The 20,993-nt window shown below is 35.9% G+C and overlaps 1 protein-coding gene across 1 annotated transcript in view; it reads left to right on the top strand.

Annotated features, from left to right (window-relative positions):
- The window catches only part of GBE1 (1,4-alpha-glucan branching enzyme 1), a 274,655-nt gene that overhangs the window by 76,260 nt on the left and 177,402 nt on the right, over positions 1–20,993 (top strand). Inside the window, 1 exon segment of the mRNA XM_010356067.2 lies at positions 15,690–15,805. Within this exon segment, the coding sequence (XP_010354369.2) occupies positions 15,690–15,805 (116 nt within the window).

The following is a 20,993-nucleotide window of genomic DNA, read 5'->3' as shown; positions in this document are numbered from 1 at the left end:
GCAGAATATATCCTTCTTTTGCATTAAGAAACAAAAATAATGGTAGAGGTTAGTACCCCACGTACCTGCATTCGCTATTTTATCTTACTTCCCTCCCTCCTCCATTTGGGTATCTTTTCTTCCTTTATCTTCCTGCAGTAGTAGATGTTGTAGTAGATGCTGTGGATGACTACTTCTAGTTTCTTAAAATTCCCTTCTCTCTTACTTTGTATTCTCTGTCCCATTTAAAGAACCATTCAAGCGAAACATTATTTTTCTCTGCCACCCCTAATAACCAAACAGTCGTCTTACCAAATTTAACTGTGAAGTAGCTTTCAAATGCACTCCTTCATTTTCATCCCCATCTTTATTGTTGTTGTTTGAGAGATCCAACTGAGGTGGGTATCACTGAAGCCCGAGGAGGAGGAACCAGGAGTTTCAAATGCCAGTGAAAATGCATGCCACTTGAAGTCCGGAGAGAACTATTGGGACTGGAAATTTACAAGGCTATGGTGACCTTTGCCAGAGTATTTCAGAAACATTTTATCAGCTGAAGAGATAGGAGGAAGTAGAGATGGCAGTCAGGAAATCGGTCTGTCAGTGGTAGGATAGCCAGAGAATAACTTGAATCAAAAGGAGAGGTTTTCTTCATTGTCGTTAATGTTCTTTCAGCCAAGGCATCAATGCATCATATTTGAATGCTGAGAATAAAGAAATTGAGAGCATGTTTGAAAACAACAGAACATTAGAAAAAAATTGTACAAAAGAGAAAAGGATGGAATCGGCTGGGCGCGAAGGCTCACGCTTGTAATCCCAGCACTTTGGGAAGCCGAGACAGGCGGATCACCTGAGGTCAGGAGTTCAAGACCAGCCTGGCCAACATGGTGAAACCCTGTCTCTACTAAAAATACAAAAATTCGCTGGGCATGGTGGTGGGCTCCTGTAATCCTGGCTACTTGGGACACTGGGGCAGGAGAATTGCTTGAACCTGGGAGACGGAGGTTGCAGTGAGCTGATATCCTGCCATTGCACTCCAGCCTGGGGGATGAGAGCGAAACTCTGTCTCAAAAAAAAAAAAAAAAAAAAAAAAAAAAAGAAAAGAAGAATGAATCAAATGATTAGCTTTGAACAAGAGAAAAACAAACAAACTAAAACAAAACAACAACGAGAAAAACATGTCTTTCTCACAGACTGAAGGAAAGGAGGTAAAGGAGCCTGCACTTCCCAGTTCATAGGTTTGAGAGTGGAAAGCTGAGGAAGTTCTTGTCTACTGGCTCCAGTTTTCTCTGTGAAATAGAACACCTGCTGCTGCAAGGAAGTAGAGTGTACACGTTTACTTCTCTGTGGAGATACTGGAAGCTACTTGGTAACATGAGTTATTTTTGTTATTTTCTTGCTCTGTCTGTCTCTCTGTCTTGCTGTCATTCTCTTTTATGATATTTTTGTTGTTATCCTCCACAAGGCTGTAACACCAAGATTAGTGCTAGGCATGTTGTAAACATTAACAAAAGACTTCGTTGTCATTTAAGGTGGAATATCCAGAGAGTGGCCTGAATCATGCTCTTGTCACTTACTTGGCTGGGGATGGTGACTTATCCCAGCAGTGTGGTTGAGGGGATCCTGTGTTTTGACAGACTGATGTAGCTTTCTTTCTGGTGTAGCTGCTATATTGACATGCCTGATGTTTTCAGGGCTTGCCACAATGTACTAGTGAGCTTTTCTATGAAAAAAAAATTCCATAGAAAAATTTGCATTGCTAAAGCATAAGATTCCTGGATGGCTTTAACTGAGAGGGCAAACATAAAATCTAGTTAAATTTCTGCTGTGGAGTGAACGTTTGTGTTTCCTCAAAATTCCTATGTTGAAGCCCTGATCTCCAACGTGATGAAATATGCAGGTGGGGGCTTTGGGAAGTAATTAGATCTTGATAGGAGAGCCCTCGTGAATGGGATTAGTGCCCTTATACGAGACTCCAGAGAGAGGATTCCTGCCTCCACCATGTGAGACAACGTGCAGACAGTACTCTGCAAGTTGGGAAGACAGCTATCAAGAATTGGACTGTCCTGCCACCCTGATCTTAGACTTCCAAAGCCTTCAGAACTGTGAAAAATGAATGTTTTTTGTTTAAGTGACCCAGTCTGTGGTATTTGTTATAGCAGCTTGAGTTGTCTAAGACAGGTATTATCCACATTTCTACCCAGTAGATAGATGCTGGGCTGGATCTAGATTGTTATATACGTGTCGTAGAGGATAAGAGCACATACAGACAGAAGCAGGAGTCAGACTAACATGATTCAAATACTGCCTGTCATGTAGTAGCTCTGTGATTTGGTCTTTGTTACTCTCCCTCTTGAAGCATATTTTGTCATCCATCAGATGAAAATTGTAATACTTTATGGGACATTTGAGGTAATTGAATTAGATGTTGGATGTCAAGCACTAAGGACAATCCATAACTACTGCTACTGGAATCAGTGTCACCACGTCTTCCTATTTTTTGTTGTTATAATGATTTTGTTATTTCTATCACAATAAGACTCTTCATTTCCATATCATTAGTTTTGAGATGGCCTCTGCTCAAATTTTTTTTTAAAGGGAGTATATTATTTGATATAAAGTTGTTCAAAGCTCTCTTTCCTCAAATATATATGAAATGTATATGTAAAATGAAAGAAAATTCCTTTCTCAATTCTTTGTCAGGTTTCTTAAATAATAACATAGGCCATTGGTTACCAAACCTGTGTCCGGATAGCAAAACATTTGGGTGCTATGTAAAAGTTATAGATTTGTGTTCCTTACAGGTCTTATTCAGAGTAAAAGATAAGTTCTTGCATCATCATCGTTAGCTTAAGTTGGTAATCACCTGTAAAGCTACCACCGACTAATCTGGGTTTGAGAAGAGGATACCGATTTTCGTTTGAGTAAAGAGACTGTTGTTGTTTGTAGTTTCAAATGTGATTAAGTTGTTCTACCTTGGCAAAGCATTGAAATTTTTAATCATTTTTCTTCATAGAGTCTTCAGCTATCCATCCTGAGTCTTTATTTTACTTATTGACCAAGCTAACCGTTCAGCATTAAATTTTTATCTGTCTCACTATGTGGTCTTTTCCTTTACAGTATCTCCAACAGAACCTGATTTTATTCTAGGGCAAAAGCTCAGTAGAAGTGAATGAATAAAGGCTACCTGACTTTTTAAAAAAGTTTTATTTTTTAACAGCCTTATTGAGATATAATTCATGTAGCATATAGCTCACCATTTAAAAGTGTACAATTTGGTGGCTTTTAGTATATATAATAAAAGAGTTGTGCAACCATTATTACAGTTCATTTTAGAACATTTTCAACACCCCAAAAGAAATGCCATACCCTTTAGCCATCATCCTACCATTTCCCCAGCACTAGGCAACCACTGATCTACTTTCTGTGTCTATAAATCTGCTGGTGTTCAATATCTCATGTAAATGGTCTCATATAATATGTGTTTTTTTGTGGTGTGATTCTTTCACTTAGCATGTGTACAAGGTTCCATGTTGTAGTGTGTATTAGTACTTCATTCCTATTAATGACCAAATAATATTTCATTCTATGAATAGTCAACATTTTGTTTATTCATTTATTGATGATCATTTGGATTGTTTCCACCTTTTGACTATTGTGAGTAATTCTACTGTGGACATTTGTATTGAAGTTTTTGTGTTGACCTGTGTTTTCGTTTTAGTTGGGTATCTCGGCTGGGGTGGAATTGCTGTGTCTAATGATAACTCGACCTTAGCTTTGGAGGAACCGCAGCGTTTTCAAAGGGGCTGCACCGTATTATCTTCCCACCCGTAGCACCTGAGGTTTGAAATGTTCCCGTGTCTTTGCTAGCACTTACTATCCATTAGCCATCCTAGTGTGCATGAAGTGGTATCTCGTGCTTTTGATTTGTATTTGTATTTTCCTAATCACTAATAACGTTGAATACCCTTTTTTAGAACTATGTTTATTTTTATTTATTTATTTATTTATTTTTGAGAAAGAGCCTTACTCTCCCACCCAGGCTGGAGTGCAGTGGTGTGACCATGGCTTGCTGCCACCTTGACCTTCTGGGCTCAATCGATCCTCCTGCCACAGCCTCCTGAGTAGCTAGGACTACAGGCGTGTGCCACCGTGCCCAGCTATTTTATTTTTTGTAGGGATGGGGTCTTGCTATGTTGCCCAGTGTGGTCTTGAATTCCTGGCCTCAAGCAATCCTCCTGCCTTGGCCTACAAAAGTGTTGGGATTATAGATGTGAGCCACCACACCCAGCCCTTGAATATCCTTTTGTAGGCTTATTGTCCATTTATACATCTTGTTGGTAGAAATGTCTATTCAGATCCTTTGCTCATTTTAAAAATTGGGTTGTCTTTTTTATTTAATTGTTAAATATTCTTTATGTACTCTAGATTCATGTCCCCTATCAAATATATGATTTGAAAATATTTTCTCCCATTCTGTGGACTGCCGTTTCACTTTCTTGGTAGTGTCCTTTGACATGCAAAAATTTTAATTTTGAAGATGTCAGATTATCAGTTTTTTCATTTGTTTCTTGTACTTTTTGTGTGATATTAAAGAACAGAAATTACAAAGATTGACATATGTTTTCTAGTTTTAGTTCTGACATGAGTCATTTTGAGTTAGTTTTGTATATGCTTCAAAACAGGAATCCAAATTTATTCTTTTTTTAATGTAGTGATCCAGTTGTCCCAGAACTATTGGTTTTAAAGACTATTCTTTCTCTCATTCAATGGTCTTAGTCATCCTTGTTGAAAACCAGTTGGCCAGAGACACATGAGTTTTTATCTGTTACATTGCTAGCTATATTAGAAACCATTATTTTAACGTTATTGGGTGTATTTTCATACGTGGCTATAGGGTTAGGAGGGAGATCTATGTAGGTCCCTTCTTGATTGCTGTAAACCATTGCCATGCTCCCACACCATGGACTGGGTCAGGTGGGGCATCTTAAGATAGAAGATTGTGTTTTAGGGTATAGAGGAGAGTTCCTAAACTCAAATACATGCTGAAACCAAGGAAGTGATGAATCAGTTAAGTTGCAATTGATAGTGATATGTCTGTCATCTAACAGGGAACTAAAGTGTGCTCCCTGTCTAAAAAGATTCCCCCTACTGGGTCCCAAATGTTTGGGAAAATGGAGAGATAGCTAGCTACTGAAAACATACTTGAGAGCCATTCTTGGCCCACAGGATGACTGTTGCTACCTCTGGTTATAGACCATATGGCATTCACAAGTCTCTTACCTTTCTTCTCCTTCCTACTTTATCCTTTCTGTGTTCTTTCTAAGCAAATAATGCCTCACTTTCCAGCCGTACCCATTAGTTTTCCTCTGGTTTACTGAGAAATTACAAAATGAAAGGATAGTCATGTTCAGACCCAAACCAAACCCAAGTATCTTAGTGGGTTTGGGCTGTTATAACACAGTACCATAGACTGGGTGGCATATAAACAAAAGACATTTATTTCTTGCAGTTCTGGAGGCTGGAAGCCTGCGATCAGGGTGCCATCATGGTTGGATTCTGGTGTGGGCCCTCTCCGGTGCTGCACACTGTCTTTTCACAGTGTGTTCTCACATGACCAAGCGACAGAAAGAGCTCTCTGGGTTTCCTGTAATATAGGTACTAATCCCAGTCATGAGGGCTTTCCCACATGATTTAATTCCCTCTCAAAGTCCCTATCTCCAAATATTACCACATTTGGGGTTAAGATTTTAACATGAATTTGAGGGGCATACAAATTTTCAGTCCAAAAAGTGATCAATAATGCAAGCCACAGCAAAGATAAATGTCATTATCCTTAGATCCTAAATAATGTTTATTTTTGGTCAATTATAGATGGCATGAATTGTGTGAAATTGGATAAATTTTTTTTTTTTTTTTTTTTTTTGAGATGGAGTCTCGCTCTGTCGCCCAGGCTGGAGTGAGTGGCACGATCTCCGCTCACGTCAAGCTCCGCCTCCCGGGTTCCCGCTATTCTCCTGCCTCAGCCTCCCGAGTAGCTGGGACTACAGGTGCCGCCACCACACCCGGCTAATTTTTTGTATTTTTAGTAGAGAGGAGGTTTCACCGTGTTAGCCAGGATGGTCTCGATCTCCTGACCTGGTGATCCGCCCGCCTCGGCCTCCCAAAGTGCTGGGATTACAGGCGTGAGCCACCGCGCCCAGCCGAAATTGGGTAACATTTCAAACTCACTTGTCATGGTAGTATTTAATATATTGTTAGCTTGCAGTGGATCAAGTAAACTGAAAATAAATGGAGAATTTGAATAAAATGAAATTACATACTCTCAAGGATCTGTGAAACATCTACAAAGATAGATTATACACTGGAGCACTTTTTAGAACTGAGTTCCATGTGGTGGGCTCTGGAGGGAGGGTAAGAAATGAGGAGAAAGCGCGGCCAGATAGAGGCATTTCAACCAGCTCAGCTCTGCTTTTATGTGCTTTGGGTAGTTTTAATGTTGGAGTTCTCCGTAAAATCTGTTTTGAGATAATTGAATGGTTTCTACTCCTGCAAGTAAATAGGTTGGTAAATAAGTAAATGGTTTGATTGCCCCTGTGTTGAGCTACAAAGTAAGCCTCCTGACGAACTTCATTTCAATAAAACTAGAAATTAGTGAAAAAATCTTAAGGAAAATATAATACCCACCATACAGTTTTTCACAAATAACAATAGTATTGGAGAGAATAATCAGAGTTACAATTATAGTCTGTTTTGAAAAGAAATGAAAACTGTATCGGAAGTTACTGGTTACAATTAGAACAATAATGAGAGGTTCTGCATCTGATCCACAGAACACAGAAAATTATTTGAGTGCCTATTTTCCAAATTCTCGCAATGACTATATGTAACTAATACGATTCTAGATGCACTGAAGGGGAGTTAATTTATTGCATACAATCGATTCTTAAAACATTAGGGCTTAATTCTCTTAGTGAACCCTGATTGATCAAGGCAGGTATGCCCTGTTATTAAGATGATAATTTTCAGAGTTGATGAGGTTATGGGTAGTTGAACATCCTCATATCCGGCTGATTGGTGTATTAATGGAAACTACCTATCCAGAAAGTAGTTTGTTAATCTGTATTCAGAACCGTAAGTATATTAAACCTTATGCCCTGTGCTTTATAATACCACTTTTTATAATTGATAGCAAGAAAAGAGATTTGGACACGTATTTGTGCACAGAGACCTCATAACATTCATTTTTAAGTTTTCATTACAGAAATATTGTACTCTGTGGAATAATAGAGATAAGGTTCTATATTCTTTTCACCCAGCTTTGATGCTTATCAATAGTTAGCTAGTGTTGTTTCATTGGTTCCCTTGCCTCATGTACATTAGTTGTTTTGTTTTTCATAATTTAAACCAAACTGGAGGCAGTGTACAGTTTTGTCATTAATACTTTTTTATGCAATTCTTACTATCAGTAGATGTTTTTGGTAACATAATAATGCTTATCCTTAATAAAATTATCAATACTTTCTTCAGTCTAGAGTCAGATTTGCCTGATATGCTACTATTCATATGCAATTATGTTCATTTATTTCAGTTTATTTATATTTTAAGGGCTTTTCTTATCTTTTCTTTTTTAACTTATTACGTTTTCCCATTTTATGAATTATTTACATGGTTTTGTAGTCAGAATATAATGAGTACAATCCTGGAAGACTACTAATCTGTGCGTTTTCTTCTCATATTCAGAGTAATTTCTATTCATTCTTTGGTGTATTTTATGCTTTTGGAAATTTTAAACAAGAATATCACTCTCTTTCTTACATAAGAAGAATCATAGTATAAATACTGTTTATTGATGAAACATTATTAATTTCATTTAAAATTACAAGCAATGATGTATATCCATTTATCATCCCCTTTGTTACATAGAAAGTACCATAATGTAAATACTGGTTTAGAAATAAAGAAACATGCTTTTATTTAAAACCACACTTTTTTGATAATAAAATTCTTTTCTCCCGTAAATACCTTAAATAACAATTTAGTAAGTGAAACTCTAGCTCTTAGTCATATGCTGCATGACATTTTGGTGAATGAGGGACTGCATATACAAAGGTGGTCCCATGGGATTATAATATTTTGACTGTACCTTTTTAATGTTTAGATACTCAGATATTCACCATTGCGATATAGCTGCTTACAGTATTTGTTACAATAACATGTCATACAGGTTTGTAGTCTAGGAGCAATAAGCTATACCATATAGCCTAGGTGTGTAGTAGGCTATGCCATATAGGGTGGCATAAGTGTAATCTATAATGTGTACACCATAATGATGTTACCTAATGACACATTTCTCAGAATGTATCCCCATTGTTAAGTAATGAACAAATGACTGTATTTGATTTATTTTCTAATTTCCGGAAAGCTGGATATTACGTGACTGAGCACTGTTTCTTCAAATAATGAGGTATTAGTATTCCATTGGTTCTGAATTTAGTGGCACTCTGATATACTTTAGAGATTGTTCTTGAAAACCACACCTAAGCTAAACTAATATGTGTTAAGAGTAGTTTCCCCAAAGTAATAGTGATAGGGAGGGGAAGTGTCTTATTACGGTCCTTCCCAGCGTAGTAGCTGCCAGCAGAAGTTGAAGAAGGATGACTCCTTTGCACCCAACTGAGAGGAGGAAGAATTATCTGGAGGGGAAGAGAGAAAATCAAACAGCGCAGGGCTATATGTCAGAAAGGACTACTGTCTGTCACCCACCAGACACTGTGTGGTTCCCTGATAATGCTGGGTAAGAACAATGCCATAGGAAATTCCAGCTCTGTACTTTATGACAAGATTTTCCTTGATACAAGCAAAGTCCCCAAACTTCAATCTTTATAAGCCTTTGCATTATAATTTCTTACACATTCTACCTGATACAAAGTAATTAAATGACATCATATGGTGAGGAAGGATGTTTCCTTGCTCCAAAGTGGTGATATTCCAAATATTTAACAACTGTTTTGTCCTGAGGATATCCTTTCAGATGGGATAGGATTGATATCTGCCATATGGGCTAGTACTGACTTTATATTAGCCTTTGTATATTAGCCTTGCCTGTTGCATTTACCAGGCATCTTACCTCACTGCTTGTCTGGGTGTGGCAGGGATTGGCCCAAGTGCAAACCAAACTCTTTAGCACATTGGAATCTTCCTGACAAATGGAAGACCCTACATACTAAGTTGGAACCATTTCAGTCATGTATAAGGAAAATTTATAGTAAACTCAAAAACGCAGCAGAAATGAAGTGGCTAAGTGCTGATGAAGAGTGGTACTCCACTGTGAGTCAAAGAGTTTGGGAATATTTGAAGGAAGCTGACATTTGAGAATTTTATGTGAGGATTAGTACATTTGAAAAGGAAAGGTTGTTGGGTATGAGATAAACACAGAGTTTGTGTGCCTGATACAGTGACCTTAGTTAATGTTTGATCACCTTTGCCGAATGTGTTTGCAGTTCATATTAAACTGTGCATCACACTGTTTCTTTTCCATATCTCGATTTAAATTTTGTCAGCTTGTTTTGAGTCAGTGGACAAATAGAATCTTATGTCTCATCACATATGATGAATTTAAGCCTGTTAATAATAAAATACCTATTAAAATGTTTGGTTTAGAAATATATCAGATTTTCCACCATGGCACATATACCTATGTAACAAACTTGCATGTTTTGCACATGTATCCCAGTACTTAAGTAAAATATAAAAAAAGAAAGAAAAATACAGAAGGCCAAAAAAATTAATTATTGTAAATTAGCTATATAAGACCTTCTTTAGTAAGAGAGGTTCAAATACTATGTTTGTATGTATTTTTATTTTAAAAGAGTAATTAGTACTTATTAATTGCCAAGTGATTCCTAGAAATATTTTACTTTAATTTATAATTAAAATCTACCTTTATTCCAGACTTAAGACTGCAAGTTAAAATACGCTGAACTCCAAGAATGCTACTTAGTCACTATCTCAACAAAAACATTAATATGCCACTCCAAAAGTTTCTATCAAGAGAAACTAGACAGGCATAAGAGCATCAGAATCCTTTCTACATTCTTGGAGTTCCTAAATGTTGCTCCAAGACTATACAGCTGATCTGTGAACACTGTGGGGGGCTAGGCATGCCTACTCCCCACATACTCAAAATCTGAGTATGAATTTTGACTCCCCAAAAACTTAGCTACTCATATCCTGCTGTTGACGAGAAGCCTTACCAATAATTAGCATGTATTTTGTATATTATGTGTATTATATACTGTGTTTTTACAACTAAGTAAGCTAGAGGAAAGAAAATGTTATTAAGAAAAATCATGACAAAATATATTTACTATTCATTAATGAAAGTGGATCATCATAAAGGTCTTTATATTTGTTTACATTTATCTTAATTGTAAATAGCACCTGTATGGTCTTTATTTGTGTACCTAAGTTTTAATAAATTTTAACATTTTATCATTAAAACAGAGAACTGTATCAGGTTTTCTGTACTCGATAAGCATCAAATGTTTTAGCAGATGTTATAATAAAATAATTTATGCATGTAGGAAACATGTTCTTAAAATTTCACCAAAACTGAAAAAATAAGCATACCTTGTTTTGGGGGTACCTAACTTTGAGCCTAGCAATATCTAGGTTATGGTAGATAATGAAGAGTAGACAGGAATATGAGTTAATATTGTTAATGTTTAAAAGGTTTAATATCATCACTTTTCTGTGGGAAAAATAAACCTTTAATTTTTTATTCATTTTGTTATCAGTTGCTCATACTTTTTAACCAAACTATGTTTTGGTGTGAATATTATAGAAAATATTATCTATAGACACTAATAATAGTATATTCAATAATGGCTTTAATGCATGTTGTCTTTTCATGTTCTGATTGTCATTTCTGTTCCCTCACATTAATACATTTAAATTCCTTGATCTCTGAAATTGCGTCTCTAATCTGATTCTCCCTGGTCACCCTTCCTGGGCTGTGTAACCCCAGTCAATCCTAAATCTGAAATCCTATATTTCATGTGATTAACACTTACCTCAAAGGATTACTTATGACATTTTTGATTTCAGAAGTCCCTTGAGCTGTTGATGTATTATATTATTTGATAGCCTTTTAGTTTAACTTCATCTAGAAAATTACTCATAAAAGTGTTAAGTGGATTTAACCAGGGCAATTGTTTCTAAACTGTAGTCCCTAGGCCACTGGCATCAACTTCACTTGTGACCTTTTTAGAAATGCAAATTATTAGGCCTCACCAAAGATCTCTATAAAAAAACTCTAGGACTGGGACCCAGCAATCTGTATTTTAACAAATCCATGTGATTCTCATGTGAGCTATAGTTTGAGAACCCACTGACCTAGATAGAGACCGTTCTAGTTCTATGTGTAGTTCTATGCTTGATAGAGAAGCAAATGATTGCCACACATGATGAAGTCATGTTTGTTTCTATCCTCAGGTCTGCATAGCAATGCAGACTCTTTGCATTACATAATTAATTCTCTCTCGTGTACTCAGCATAAGTCGTGTAGGATTAAATGAAAAATGTTTGAGTGACCTGATTTGTTTTATAAATGTCTTTAGATAGGCTCTGATGTGGCTTGGTACTATTTATTATTGTTATTAATATTATTACTTTATTTTCAATTATATTCTGTAGTAGAGTCACATAACTTATTTCTCAAGACATGCATTTCCCTAAAATGTGTCTACCAGCTTATATTATTTTGCCTTCTGTGTTTTTCTAAATCAAATTTTACTTAAAATCAATTTTCAGTATTTTTATACCAACAATTTGAAGTTGAATTTTATGTATTTATTTTTAACTGTGCTTCCATGATTGGTTCCTGATATCACACCTGGATACATCTTAATGATAGTTCCTTCTTTCTTAGCTAAGTGTTTAATGTTAAGTTTATAAGCACGGATCCAAATCCAGTGATTTTCCTGATTATTCTGTTTCTGGATATTGAGATATGTGTATTCTGTGGAGTAAAGCTGTTTTTATTGGGTATTTTGAGAAACTCATATTAGGCAGGAACTGGTTTTACTGGAAAAATTCCTTTATGTGATGTAGTATGGTAGAAGTGGATATTTTGGTTGGTGCCCATGTTTTTAATGGAAAGAAGAAACACTAATAAAGGAATGAGAGAGGAAAATTTAGGGCTTTGCAATGACTAGAGAAAGAGTCAAGGAGATGGAAAATCTGGTGGTGGGGTAGCTGAAGAGGGATTTCTTTGGAGAGAAAAATGAGTAATGGAAAAATCTTAAGTAATTTCATATGTATATGCTTGCAAACCTTCTTCTTTCTCTCCCATACGAAATCTTTAGAATGCTCTACATAGCTTATGATGGCTAATGTACTGGATTTTTTTTGGGTGGGGGTAAATATGTGAAGATGTTCTCAGTCTTGCTTTAAAGATTTGTGTTTGGCAGAAAAGAGTACCTGCAGTGAAAGCCAACACCGGAGTTCCCATGAGGAGAAGGGCATTACTAAAGTGAAACTCTTGAGGATGCAAAGAAAACATGTTTTTCACAGTGTATAATTACAAATAATCAGCATATGCTTTTGGAGATTTTATATCATTACACTATTATAAAAGAAAAATATGACATAGTAAAAGAATTTTTTTTTTACCAAATATTAATACTTTGCTTATTTAAATAGTCTTAAAATAATAGTTGATATCAAGCTAAATAATTAGTTCATCAATTTTCAAAAACTGATATTGGAAGCCATTTTCACAGTGGGGAAACAGCTCTTACAAATAAATCTGCATATCTTAATTTCACCTATCGTTGAATTTTCACTTTCAAAATATCCGAATCTTTAATAAATTTTTAGTGGATATACCATTGTACTTCTCATTTATATTGGTCTATTATAGCCCAATTTAACCTTTTCTTTATGAGATATGACTAATTTGGAATGCTAAATTTGGTTTGGCATTGAACAAGGCCTGCATTAAGCATGCAATACATATTTAATGAATGAATGAATGAATGAACTAATGAACTGTACCCTGTATTTTCAGATCTACCTAACCGGGAAAAGATCTGCTGTTTGTCTTAAGTTATTAGCTAAAAAGAAATGCAGTAATCATATAGTGTTCTATTACCTAGATTTTTATATTGCAAACGTTTATTTTTTTTTTCTCTGATTATGGACTAAACTCTTTGTTTTGGTAATGGAATGTCACAGCGTATTTAGGTGTGATGTATTTGAGGTTTTTAGGTGAAGAGAAGTATAACAGCACCAAACTTGTAGAGCTGCCCTTGAAGACAAACTGCTGTTAGACATTTTCAGACTGTCTTCATGATGGAGAATAGGTAACTGTTTAGAAGAACCTTTATTTAAATCTTATTTCTTAATCCTGTTTTACCCCCCGATGTTCAGACTGGCTGAGAGAGAAGAGTGGAAATGTTGGTGTGTAATGGAAGAAAACATGGCATAAGATGAGTTTCCTGATTATTCCTTTATTATGTCCTTAGTTGAGAATGTAATGTCTTAGCAACACAGTATATGCCACGAGGCTGCTTGATTTTTTTAATGCCATGAAATATTTTAGGCATAAACAAATAGCAAATTATGTAATAAACATCTGTGTGTATACAACTCACTTTAACAAAAATATTGCAGATATTATTGAAGCTTCTTGTGTTCCCTTTCTTCTACCCACAGGGAATCACTATAGAATTTGGTATTTCATATTCCTATTTCTGATTTAATATTTTTACTACATACATACGTATCAGTAAGTTTCATATAATGTTTTGATAGTTCTTGATCTTGATATAAATGCTATTCTTCTGTACCCTTTTAAAATTAACTTTTGTATGTGGGATATTTGTATATGTTGGTACTCTAATCCATTCATTTTATACCACTGTATAGCATCCAGTTGTTTAATTATATTGCAAAGTTTTACCCATATTGTGGCTCCACAAATTTTGATAGCCTCCAGTGTTTTGGCTATGGCAAAGGATTCTTCAGTGAATAATTTTGAATGCCTTCTTGTGTACATTTATAAGAATTCCTCTAAGCTGTTTCCTAGGAACAGAATTGTTGGGTTATGGGGTTAAGATGTCTTCAACTTAGCATCACATGTGATGTCAAGTTATTTTGACCAATGATACTACCTTCAGCAGCAATGTTTTATATGGTTGCTGACTAGATGATATGTTTAGACTTTTAATTTTTCCAATGCCCTGAGTGCGAAATGGCCTCTTACTGTTGTTTTAATTTGTGATTGCTTGATTAAACAGTGAGCTTGAGTGTCATTACATATGTCTATTGGCCATTCAAGTGTCCTCTCCTGAATAAATTTTTTGTCCATTTTTCTCTTGGTTTGTTTTCTTTGTCTCATTGACTTACAGTGTTCTTCATGTATTGTGGATGCTGTCTGTCTTTTGGTATATTCATTACAAATGTATTCTCCCAGTTTATAGCTTGTCTTGTCATTCTATCGATTCATCTATTTATGATGATAAGTTTACAGTTTTAATGGTCAGAATTACCAGTCTTAAAGTTTTTTTTTTTTTTTTTTTTGAGACGGAGTCTCGCTCTGTCGCCCAGGCTGGAGTGCAGTGGCCGGATCTCAGCTCACTGCAAGCTCCGCCCCCCGGGTCCACGCCATTCTCCTGCCTCAGCCTCCCGAATAGCTGGGACTACAGGCGTCCGCAACCTCGCCCGGCTAGTTTTTTGTATTTTTTAAGTGGAGACGGGGTTTCACTGTGTTCGCCAGGATGGTCTCGACCTCCTGACCTTGTGATCCGCCCGTCTCGGCCTCCCAAAGTGCTGGGATTACAGGCTTGAGCCACCGCGCCCGGCCCAGTCTTAAAGTTTTATAGTTTTAAAAAATATTTCACTTAAAAAACCTTTTATATTCCAAGATTGTAAATGCATTTCTCTGTATTTTCTTCTAAGCATTTTATGGTTCTGCCTATCATGTATAAATATTAATCTATGTTCAAATGATTTGGGGACATATTAGTTGGTGGAGATCTGTTTCATTTTATTTTCATAAGGATAACCAATTGTTCCAGCACCACTTATTTAATAGTGTGTCCTTTACTCACTGGTTTTTAAAGCCTCCCTTATGATATGTCAATTTCCGTGCATGTGGGTCTGCTCTTGTTTGTTTTACTTTCTTCCACATCCTGCATTCCACCTTTTCTTTACTTCCTACACTTTATATAACCTTCTGCCTTTCTTGCTTAAGGCATTTCTTTAGATTTTATATCAACTCTGTCACACTCTTATGAAATTCAGTAAATGTTATATGATTTTAATGGTTTTTCATTGTTTTTCTACCATGACATCTACATTTCTGTTTGTTCCTAATATGTCTTTTTGTTGATGATGTTTTCTAAAAAAAGGATCCATCATTTTCTTTTTTATTCTGTTTATTGACAGAAGCATTAGAGTTGAAACCACAACTGAAAATGTTATAGTTTTAATTTAATTATAAAATGCAAAAGCACACTTCAAAATGCATATTTTAGAAGTAAATTAAGAATAATCTGCCTTTTCTAAACCACTAGTATTTTGATGAAAACAATTTTTTAGACAATTTGATTTTTTTGTGCAAGTAAAACAGTATTTTGCTTTTCTTGAAATTCATTAATTATTAGTACTATCATGCTGTTGTTAACTGATCTTCTTTATTTTTTTAGATGGTTGGAATCCATTTTCATACCCATATAAAAAACTGGATTATGGAAAATGGGAGCTGTATATCCCACCAAAGCAGAATAAATCTGTACTCGTGCCTCATGGATCCAAATTAAAGGTAGTTTCCTCCCTCCTGTTTTTTCCTGAACTTAGCATGTTCTTTTTATCTTGTTTGCCAAGTTTGATTTAAACTATTAGAATGTGTAACTGATGAAGGATAATTGTGGGAGAAACAGTCTAAATGTACAAATAGAGGAAAATTTAGGAGAAGGTCTTGCTGAGTTGAATTGGGTTAGAGTAGAATTGTTTGACTGGTAAGGAACAAAACTTAGTTGTATTATTATCACAAGTTTAGAAACTTTATATAAAAAATGATATATTAAAAGTGATTTTGAGTAATTGTAAAACTTTAGCTTGGGAAACAGAAAGTTTAATGGAAAAATGAAACCTGTCTTCAAATCAGCCAAAGTAGAGAGGATTTTTATCTGTAAAGAAGTCGGATGAAATTGATGTGGGAAGGGATGCTGTGTTGGACGCTCATGCATTTTGGAGGCTGCTTCTTCTGGTTCTTCCTCTTTCTGGTCTCTGACATGGTGGTGGTGCGGTCTTGTTTATCATATTCTTCTGTGATAATGCCACCTGAATTAGCCCAGGGGTCTCTCTGTTGGAGGCAGGCTGAGTGTTCTCCACACTCCCTCTGCCTTGGTTGACCATGTGGTTTTGCATTCAAGGTCTGCAGAGCAGTTAGAGTTGGCTGCTCTTGTCTCATCAAGGGATGTCTGAGGGATGGGCTCCAAAGTCTGGATTACAGATTTAAGGCATTTGTTTACAAGAGAAGCGATCTAAATCTTTCCACATTTGCTTGGTTTTACTCCATGGTCATATAATTATATAATATTTCCTTGTCCCTTGTGTCTTTCTTCCTCGGACATTTACCATGATAAATCCTATGATTTGTTGTTATTTTTATTGGCATTTGTTATTTAACAGTATTAACTCAGAGTTACTTAAATATATTAAATCAAAATGCACAGTATGTTTATTTTGTAAGTTGTTAAAAATATTTTATAAATAATGAAATTATAAGTGTATATAAAATTTAGTAAGATATTGCCACACATAATAATAGTAAGCTGAGAAGAATATTGTTTGGAATAAGAAGACGTTTGACAAGAGATGGCAGTCAAGGTCCTTCTTAATCTATAGTAAAAAAGAGAAAGATACCGATAGTATATGATAAGAGGAATTAAAATGTAATAGAAAGAATCCCCTTTCCATGTCAGTGTAAGCTCCATGAGAGCATGGTCTTTGCTGTGTTTGTTGTTGTTGTTGTTGTTTTCTCCTGTATACTCTCAATTCTTTGAACAGTGCATGGCAGAGTAGGCACTCAAAAAAAAAAAAAAAATGTATTGAGTGTTAAAGCCATTTTGAGACCCAGTCTTTGAAGGAGGAAATCAAACAATTTGATTCTTCGATAGTTTGTAAGGGCTAATTTTACAGAAACTGTGGCAAGGCAACTAGTATTGTTTTCATTGCTGCTTTAGGTCTTAATGGCTGTTTTATTTTTAACCTTTAGTTTAGGTTCGGAACTTTTTTTTAAGAACTGAACTTACTACTTTTTAAAAAGTGTTGCGGAAATTTTTTCTGCCTTTTTCTTTTTTATTTTTTTGAGATAATTAGCAGATTAACTTTACTGAGTTTTTATTTATTATAATCAATTAACTAAAGGCACCAATCTAAATCGCAAACAGCTGCTTGGCACCAGCTGCAGCTGTGAAATCCCTGAACTCCTTGATTCTGTGACCCTCAGATGTTCTAGTTGAAGCACAGGAAAGTTCCCAATCATGGTGGAGCTTTGGTTGCAGGCCGTCACCTCATAAGGTTGATTTTTAGCTGCCGAGTTCTATTTATTCATATTTTCACTAGTTCAACAAATATGTATTGAGTATCTTCTATGTACCTGTCACTGTAATATGCACAGGGAATCAGAATTGTAAACATTACTTCCTGTAAGGAAATAATCTAATAAATTAGTTACTTTTAATGTTTATCTGCTCCAATAAGCCCAAGAGCTCGGACTCTACTGAGAGTCCACTCAGTAGGAGTGGCTTCCTGTGGAAGTAACTGCCAAGCTAAGGAGCTAGGTCTGTGGAAGAGGCACGATGGGCTGTTTCAAGTTTTTAAATTGGAAAAACGGATTTTCCTCCTTTGGGTGGAGAATCACTATAATAAACATAACTAAATAGACATAAAGCTCCTTTCCCTCTCAAACAGGGTTCTGTATGATTATATTATTAAACACTCATTACCTCATTACTAGACCCAGCATCATCTATTAAGAGATAAGAATAAACAGCTCACTGGTTTTCTTGCTTTGTTAACCAAAGTAGGAGGCATGAAAAATACCAACATAAGCAGCTACCACTTATTGAATGTTTCCCATTGATAGCTAAGTAATTTACATATATTTTGTCATTGACTCATTGCAAGAACTTGATACAGTACTATTATTACTGGCTCAACCTACGTTTGACTTTGCCCGAACAGTACCAGTGTAAGTATAGCTGTTATCTCAATTATTATAATTCTTGATTGATATAGCTTTATTTTTATTTTTTATTTTTATTTTACTTTAAGTTCTGGGACACATGTGCAGAATGGGCAGGTTTGTTACATAGGTATACATGTGCCGTGGTGGTTTGCTGCACCTGTTGACCCATTCTCTGAGTTCCCTCCCCTCACCCCCACCCCACAACAGGCCTTGGTGTGTGTTGTTCTCCTCCCTGTGTCCATGTGTTCTCATTGTTTAACTCCCACCTATGAGTGAGAACATGCGGTGTTTGCTTTTCTGTTCCTGTGTTAGTTTGCTGAAAATGATGGTTTCCAACTTCATCTATGTCCCTGCAAAAGATATGATCTCATTTCTTTTTATGGCTGCATAGTATTCCATGATGTATATGTACCACATTTTCTTTATCCAGTCTATCATTGATGGGCATTAGGGTTGGTGCCATGTCTTTGCTATTGTAAACAGTGCTGCAGTAAACATATGTGGGCATGTGTCTTTATAGTAGAATAATTTCCCTGATGAATATCAATGTGAAATTCCTCAATACAATACGGGCAAACCAAATCTAGCAGCACATCAAAAAAGCTTATCCATCATGGTCAAGTTAGCTTCATCCCTGGGATGCAAGCCTGGGTCAACATACGCAAATCAATTAATGTAATCCATCATGGAAACAACCAAAGACAAAAACCACATGATGATTTCAGTACATGCAGAAAAGACTTTGATAAAATTCAACATCCCTTCATGTTAAAAACTCCCAATAAAATAGGCATTGATAAAACATACCTAAAAATAATAAGAGCGATTTATGACAAACCCACAACCAATATCGTATTGAGTGGGCAAAAGCTGGAAGCATTCCCTTTGAAAACTGATACAAGACAAGTATTCCCTGTCTCACCACTCCTGTTCAACATAGCATATGACTTCTGGCCAGGGCAGTCAGACAAGAGACAGAAATAAAGGGTATTCAAAAAGGAGGAGAGGAAGTCAAATTGTCCCTGTTTGCAGACGACGTGATTCTATATTTACAAAACCCCATCGTCTCAGCCCCAAAACAACTTTAGCTGATAAGCAACTTCAGTAGAGTCTCAGGATACAAAATCGATGTGCGAAAATCACAAGCATTCCTTTACACCAACAATGGACAAGCAGAGAGCTGAATCATGAATGAACTCCCATTCACAATTGCTACAAAGAGAATAAAATACCTAGAAATACAGCTAACGGGAGGCGAAGGACCTCTTCAACGAGAGCAACAGACCACTGCTCAAGGAAAGAAAATTTTAATCATCATTGTAAGAAATGGGTAGCATTCTTTCTCTAGTTCAGAATAATACTAAATTTTAATTTTCAAATAACAATCAGGAGGTACAAATTTTAGTAACTGACATCTGTCATCTCTAAACCTATTTTTCAAAATCTAAATAGCATAAGTCTTTTTGGTCTTTTGTCATTTTTTTTTTTTTTTTTGAGACAGAGTCTCCCTCTGTCGCCCAGGCTGGAGTGCAGTGGCGCGATATTGGCTCACTGCAAGCTCCGCGTCCCGGGTTCCCGCCATTCTCCTGCCTCAGCCTCCCGCGTAGCTGGGACTACAGGCGCCACCACCACGCCCGGCTAATATTTTTGTATTTTTAGTAGAGACGGGGTTTCACCCTATTAGCCAGGATGGTCTGGATCTCCTGACCTCGTGATCTGCCCGCCTTGGCCTCCCAAAGTGCTGGGATTACAGGCTTGAGCCACTGCGCCCGGCCTTTTGTCACATTTATATTCTACTATTGAGCTCTCTGTAAAGGAGCTGGAACAGCTTTCATTTTATTATTGTAGATCATGATATTTTTCATGGATTTAACTGTGCTTTTTAGGCAATTAAAATCATAAGGCTAAAATAAACACATAATTTAGAGTTTTTCCTTAAAATTATTTTCTTGATAAGTTGTGTATTTGAATAGATCATTTATGTATCAAATTGATATGTTTGTGGCAGTGGAGTTATATCTCCCTCTTTTGGAAAGCCAAGGAATGGCATTTTGATTGAGTTTAAATTGTTCTTTTCATATTTTCAGTTTACATAATTTCCTGAACATACAGATTAAAAAATAATCTTTTTCTCTGGAATAGATTTTCCTTGGAAATTTTTTACATTAATAAAAAGTTAAACTTTCATATATATATGCACATGTATATTTCTTTAGATGTGTAGAAAACGATAGGACTTTTGACATGTGTTTCAACCCAGGAAAACTTTTTATTTTGATATTTGAAATGCCTTTATTTTTACTTGAAGAGAGTCAGTTTTACTTTTTCTGTAATTATGCAACGTGATTCATAATGTCTGTTTGAAAAATAGGACCTAATTTAAAAAAAAAGGAAAGAAAAGTAGCCCTTCTTATAATCATTAATGGCCTGGCCCTCTAGGCTAGCATCCACTCTTGATAGATTTTATGGGTATTCTTCCTAATCTGTTTTTAGGCATTTATAAACTGTCCTTGCCCTTGTCCTCTGCCTCCCTGTATTTATATACTTTTTATTATCATAAAAATGTGATTTATACTGTGCCTATTAGTCTTCAGTTTGCTGCACCCCTCCCAATATATCATGAAAATCTCAAAAGGTACATTATTATGTGAGTTACTTGGGTCAAGTCTATACACGTTATTAATAGAGTGATGTCTACAAGGTATAAATTAATATTTATTCTGGCTAAGCATTCTACTTTGATATGAATGACTAT

Source organism: Rhinopithecus roxellana, chromosome 1 (assembly GCF_007565055.1).
Source record: "Rhinopithecus roxellana isolate Shanxi Qingling chromosome 1, ASM756505v1, whole genome shotgun sequence".
Lineage (NCBI taxonomy): Eukaryota > Metazoa > Chordata > Mammalia > Primates > Cercopithecidae > Rhinopithecus > Rhinopithecus roxellana.
The sequence above is the reverse complement of the archived record's forward strand: the minus strand, read 5'-3'. Positions and strand labels throughout refer to the sequence as shown.